Source organism: Dendrobates tinctorius, unplaced genomic scaffold (assembly GCF_039654945.1).
Source record: "Dendrobates tinctorius isolate UK_male_01 unplaced genomic scaffold, ASM3965494v1 ptg000297l, whole genome shotgun sequence".
Classification (NCBI taxonomy): domain Eukaryota; kingdom Metazoa; phylum Chordata; class Amphibia; order Anura; family Dendrobatidae; genus Dendrobates; species Dendrobates tinctorius.
The window spans coordinates 3,702,334-3,707,300 of record NW_027361964.1 but is presented as its reverse complement, the minus strand read 5'-3'; the positions used below and the strand labels follow the sequence as shown (position 1 = coordinate 3,707,300).

Below are 4,967 nucleotides of genomic sequence, written 5' to 3'. Positions count from 1 at the left end.
GCCCTCAGTGAGTGGGCGTTGCAGTTACTAAAGGGCGTGGCTTCAATCAGCCAGCCTCTGGCGTGACGTCACGTACTTGCCAGCTGAAACGTTCTGGCGCGAAAACGTCGTCACTGACTGAGAGAAAGTGTGAGGGGAGAGCGGCCGGGGAGGCCTGAGTGACGGCGAGGACGCCCCCGTGATGGTGAGTGACCCCAGCGTTACAGGACACCTGAGGGAGCTGAGGGGATTACTGCGTGTGGGATATACATGGGGGAAGAGGTGCGCGTGTGGAGAAAGGGAGAGAGAGCGGTGCGCGTGTGGAGAAAGGGGGAGAGAGCGGTGCGCGTGTGGAGAAAGGGAGAGAGAGCGGTGCGCGTGTGGAGAAAGGGGGGAGAGAGAGCGGTGCGCGTGTGGAGAAAGGGAGAGAGAGCGGTGCGCGTGTGGAGAAAGGGGGAGAGAGCGGTGCGCGTGTGGAGAAAGGGAGAGAGAGCGGTGCGCGTGTGGAGAAAGGGAGAGAGAGCGGTGCGCGTGTGGAGAAAGGGAGAGAGAGCGGTGCGCGTGTGGAGAAAGGGGGAGAGAGCGGTGCGCGTGTGGAGAAAGGGGGAGAGAGCGGTGCGCGTGTGGAGAAAGGGAGAGAGAGCGGTGCGCGTGTGGAGAAAGGGGGGGGAGAGAGAGCGGTGCGCGTGTGGAGAAAGGGGGGGGAGAGAGAGCGGTGCGCGTGTGGAGAAAGGGGGGGAGAGAGAGCGGTGCGCGTGTGGGGGGAGAGAGAGCGGTGCGCGTGTGGAGCGAGCGAGAGAGAGCGGTGCGCGTGTGGAGCGAGCGGTGCGCGTGTGGAGAGAGAGAGCGGTGCGCGTGTGGAGAAAGGGGGGGAGAGAGGTGCGCGTGTGGAGAGAGCGAGAGAGAGGTGCGCGTGTGGAGAGAGCGAGAGAGAGAGGTGCGCGTGTGGAGAGAGAGAGAGCGGTGCGCTTGTGGAGAGAGCTGTGCGTGTGTGGAGAAAGGGAGAGAGAGCGGTGCGCGTGTGGAGAGAGCGGTGCGCGTGTGGAGAGAGCGGTGCGCCTGTGGAGAGAGCGGGGCGCGTGTGGAGAAAGGGGGAGAGAGCGGGGCGCGTGTGGAGAAAGGGGGAGAGAGCGGTGCGCGTGTGGAGAGAGGGGGAGAGAGCGGTGCGCGTGTGGAGAAAGGGAGAGAGAGCGGTGCGCGTGTGGAGAGAGGGAGAGAGAGCGGTGCGCGTGTGGAGAAAGGGAGAGAGAGCGGTGCGCGTGTGGAGAAAGGGGGAGAGAGCGGTGCGCGTGTGGAGAAAGGGGGAGAGAGCGGTGCGCGTGTGGAGAAAGGGGGAGAGAGCGGTGCGCGTGTGGAGAGAGGGGGAGAGAGCGGTGCGCGTGTGGAGAGAGGGGGAGAGAGCGGTGCGCGTGTGGAGAGAGGGAGAGAGAGCGGTGCGCGTGTGGAGAAAGGGAGAGAGAGCGGTGCGCGTGTGGAGAAAGGGGGAGAGAGCGGTGCGCGTGTGGAGAAAGGGGGAGAGAGCGGTGCGCGTGTGGAGAAAGGGGGAGAGAGCGGTGCGCGTGTGGAGAAAGGGGGAGAGAGCGGTGCGCGTGTGGAGAAAGGGGGAGAGAGCGGTGCGCGTGTGGAGAAAGGGGGAGAGAGCGGTGCGCGTGTGGAGAAAGGGGGAGAGAGCGGTGCGCGTGTGGAGAAAGGGGGAGAGAGAGCGGTGCGTGCGTGGAGAGAGGGGGAGAGGGAGGGCAGTGCGCGTACAGTTGTGGCCAAAAGTATTGACACCCCTGCAATTCTGTCAGATAATACTCAGTTTCTTCCTGAAAATGATTACAAACACAGATTCTTTGGTATTATTATCTTCATTTAATTTGTCTTAAATGAAAAAACACAAAAGAGAATGAAGCAAAAAGCAAAACATTGATCATGTCACACAAAACTCCAAAAATGGGCCAGACAAAAGTATTGGCACCCTCAGCCTAATACTTGGTTGCACAACCTTTAGCCAAAATAACTGCGACCAACCGCTTCCGGTAACCATCAATGAGTTTCTTACAATGCTCTGCTGGAATTTTAGACCATTCTTCTTTGGCAAACTGCTCCAGGTCCCTGATATTTGAAGGGTGCCTTCTCCAAACTGCCATTTTTAGATCTCTCCACAGGTGTTCTATGGGATTCAGGTCTGGACTCATTGCTGGCCACCTTAGAAGTCTCCAGTGCTTTCTCTCAAACCATTTTCTAGTGCTTTTTGAAGTGTGTTTTGGATCATTGTCCTGCTGGAAGACCCATGACCTCTGAGGGAGACCCAGCTTTCTCACACTGGGCCCTACATTATGCTGCAAAATTTGTTGGTAGTCTTCAGACTTCATAATGCCATGCACACGGTCAAGCAGTCCAGTGCCAGAGGTAGCAAAGCAACCCCAAAACATAAGGGAACCTCTGCCATGTTTGACTGTAGGGACCGTGTTCTTTTCTTTGAATGCCTTTTTTTTTTCTCCTGTAAACTCTATTTTGATGACTTTGCCCAAAAAGCTCTACTTTTGTCTCATCTGACCAGAGAACATTCTTCCAAAACGTTTTGGGCTTTTTCAGGTAAGTTTTGGCAAACTCCAGCCTGGCTTTTTTATGTCTCGGGGTAAGAAGTGGGGTCTTCCTGGGTCTCCTACCATACAGTCCCTTTTCATTCAGACGCCGACGGATAGTACGGGTTGACACTGTTGTACCCTCGGACTGCAGGGCAGCTTGAACTTGTTTGGATGTTAGTCGAGGTTCTTTATCCAACATCCGCACAATCTTGCGTTGAAATCTCTTGTCAATTTTTCTTTTCCGTCCACATCTAGAGAGGTTAGCCACAGTGCCATGGGCTTTACACTTCTTGATGACACTGCGCACGGTAGACACAGGAACATTCAGGTCTTTGGAGATGGACTTGTAGCCTTGAGATTGCTCATGCTTCCTCACAATTTGGTTTCTCAAGTCCTCAGACAGTTCTTTGGTCTTCTTTCTTTTCTCCATGCTCAATGTGGTACACACAAGGACACAGGACAGCGGTTGAGTCAACTTTAATCCATGTCAACTGGCTGCAAGTGTGATTTAGTTATTGCCAACACCTGTTAGGTGCCACAGGTAAGTTACAGGTGCTGATAATTACACAAATTAGAGAAGCATCACATGATTTTTCCAACAGTGCCAATACTTTTGTCCACCCTCTTTTTTTATGTTTGGTGTGGAATTATATCCAATTTGGCTTTAGGACAATTCTTTTTGTGTTTTTTCATTTAAGACAAATTAAATGAAGATGATAATAACAAAGAATTTGTGTTTGCTATCATTTTCCGGAAGAAACTGAGTATTATCTGACAGAATTGCAGGGGTGTCAATACTTTTGGCCACAACTGTATATAGAGAGAGACGCATGTGCGTAGGGAGAGGGAGGACGGTGTGCGTGTGTGGAGGCAGGGCGGTGCGCGTTTGTAGAGAGAGAGAGGCGTGTGTGGAGAGAGAGGGAGGACGGTGCGCGTATGTATAGAGAGGCGTGTGTGTGTGGAGAGGGAGGGCGGTGCGTGTCTAGAGGGGGAGGGCGGTGCGCGTGTGTGGACAGAGAGGGGGGAGGGCGGTGCGCGTGTGTGGACAGAGAGGGGGGAGGGCGGTGCGCGTGTGGACAGAGGGGGGAGGGCGGTGCGCGTGTGTGGACAGAGAGGGGGGAGGGCGGTGTGCGTGTGTGGACAGAGAGGGGGAGGGCGGTGTGCGTGTGTGGACAGAGAGGGGGAGGGCGGTGCGCGTGTGTGGACAGAGAGGGGGAGGGCGGTGCGCGTGTGTGGACAGAGAGGGGGGAGGGCGGTGCGCGTGTGTGGACAGAGGGGGGAGGGCGGTGCGCGTGTGTGGACAGAGGGGGGAGGGCGGTGCGCGTGTGTGGACAGAGGGGGGAGGGCGGTGCGCGTGTGTGGACAGAGAGGGGGGAGGGCGGTGCGCGTGTGTGGACAGAGAGGGGGGAGGGCGGTGCGCGTGTGTGGACAGAGGGGGGAGGGCGGTGCGCGTGTGTGGACAGAGAGGGGGGAGGGCGGTGCGCGTGTGTGGACAGAGAGGAGGGAGGGCGGTGCGCGTGTGTGGACAGAGAGGGGGGAGGGCGGTGCGCGTGTGTGGACAGAGAGGGGGGAGGGCGGTGCGCGTGTGTGGACAGAGAGGGGGGAGGGCGGTGCGCGTGTGTGGACAGAGAGGGGGGAGGGCGGTGCGCGTGTGTGGACAGAGAGGGGGGAGGGCGGTGCGCGTGTGTGGACAGAGAGGGGGGGAGGGCGGCGCGCGTGTGGACAGAGAGGCGTGTTTGTGGAGGGAGGGCGGCGCGCGTGTGTGGAGAGAGTCCTATGACTAAGGAATAACCATACGTTTGTGAAGCATTTCCTCTCTTATGAGGTATGAATTGATTTTCTTACACAGCGCCCCCCAGTGTTGGAAACTGACAGTGTCGGGATGATTGGGCTCAACAATGATTATCTAAAACACACAGACCAATCCAACTTGCAAAATTACCTGCAGGCTCCCTGATTTCTCCCTAAGGGCAGTCTTGCACGTCCAGATAATTCCGGTACCACAGCTGTCCGTGTGGATACGTGATACCTCCGTGTGCCACATCAGGACCACACGGACGGCCGCCTGGGAAGAAGCGCTACAGTAAGCCGCTGTCCCCCGGCGGCTGGTGCTGAACGCGGCTGTCATTCTTCCCTGCTCCGCCAGCAACAGCACGAGCAGGAGAGAAGAATGAATGAAAACCTGACGTGGGGTCCCCCTCTGTTTGTGAGCCAACCCAGCAAAACTCACAGCTGGGGGCTGATATTTTCAGGCTGGTAAGGGGCCATTGATCTTGGCTCCCCCCCCCCCCCAGCTTAAAAACAGCAGCCCCCAGCTGCTCAGAAAAGGTGCATCTATTAGGCTATGTGCACACGGTGTGTATTCTGCGTTGGAATTTTCCGCGCACAATTGACTAAATCCGCAGGTCAAATGAC

General features: G+C 56.9%; 1 protein-coding gene across 6 annotated transcripts in view; it reads left to right on the top strand.

Annotated features, from left to right (window-relative positions):
* The first annotated feature begins 34 nt into the window (after window positions 1-34).
* PKMYT1 (protein kinase, membrane associated tyrosine/threonine 1) overlaps window positions 35-4,967 on the top strand; it is a 67,124-nt gene continuing 62,191 nt past the window's right edge. For 5 of the 6 annotated variants that reach the window (XM_073560534.1, XM_073560533.1, XM_073560535.1 and 2 more), the window contains exon 1: window positions 58-184. In XM_073560534.1, the coding sequence (XP_073416635.1) occupies window positions 182-184 (3 nt within the window). In that variant the 5' untranslated portion in view covers window positions 58-181. Of the gene's footprint in view, window positions 185-4,967 lie in introns of all 6 variants that reach the window. The other variant, XM_073560532.1, reaches the window with a different exon arrangement.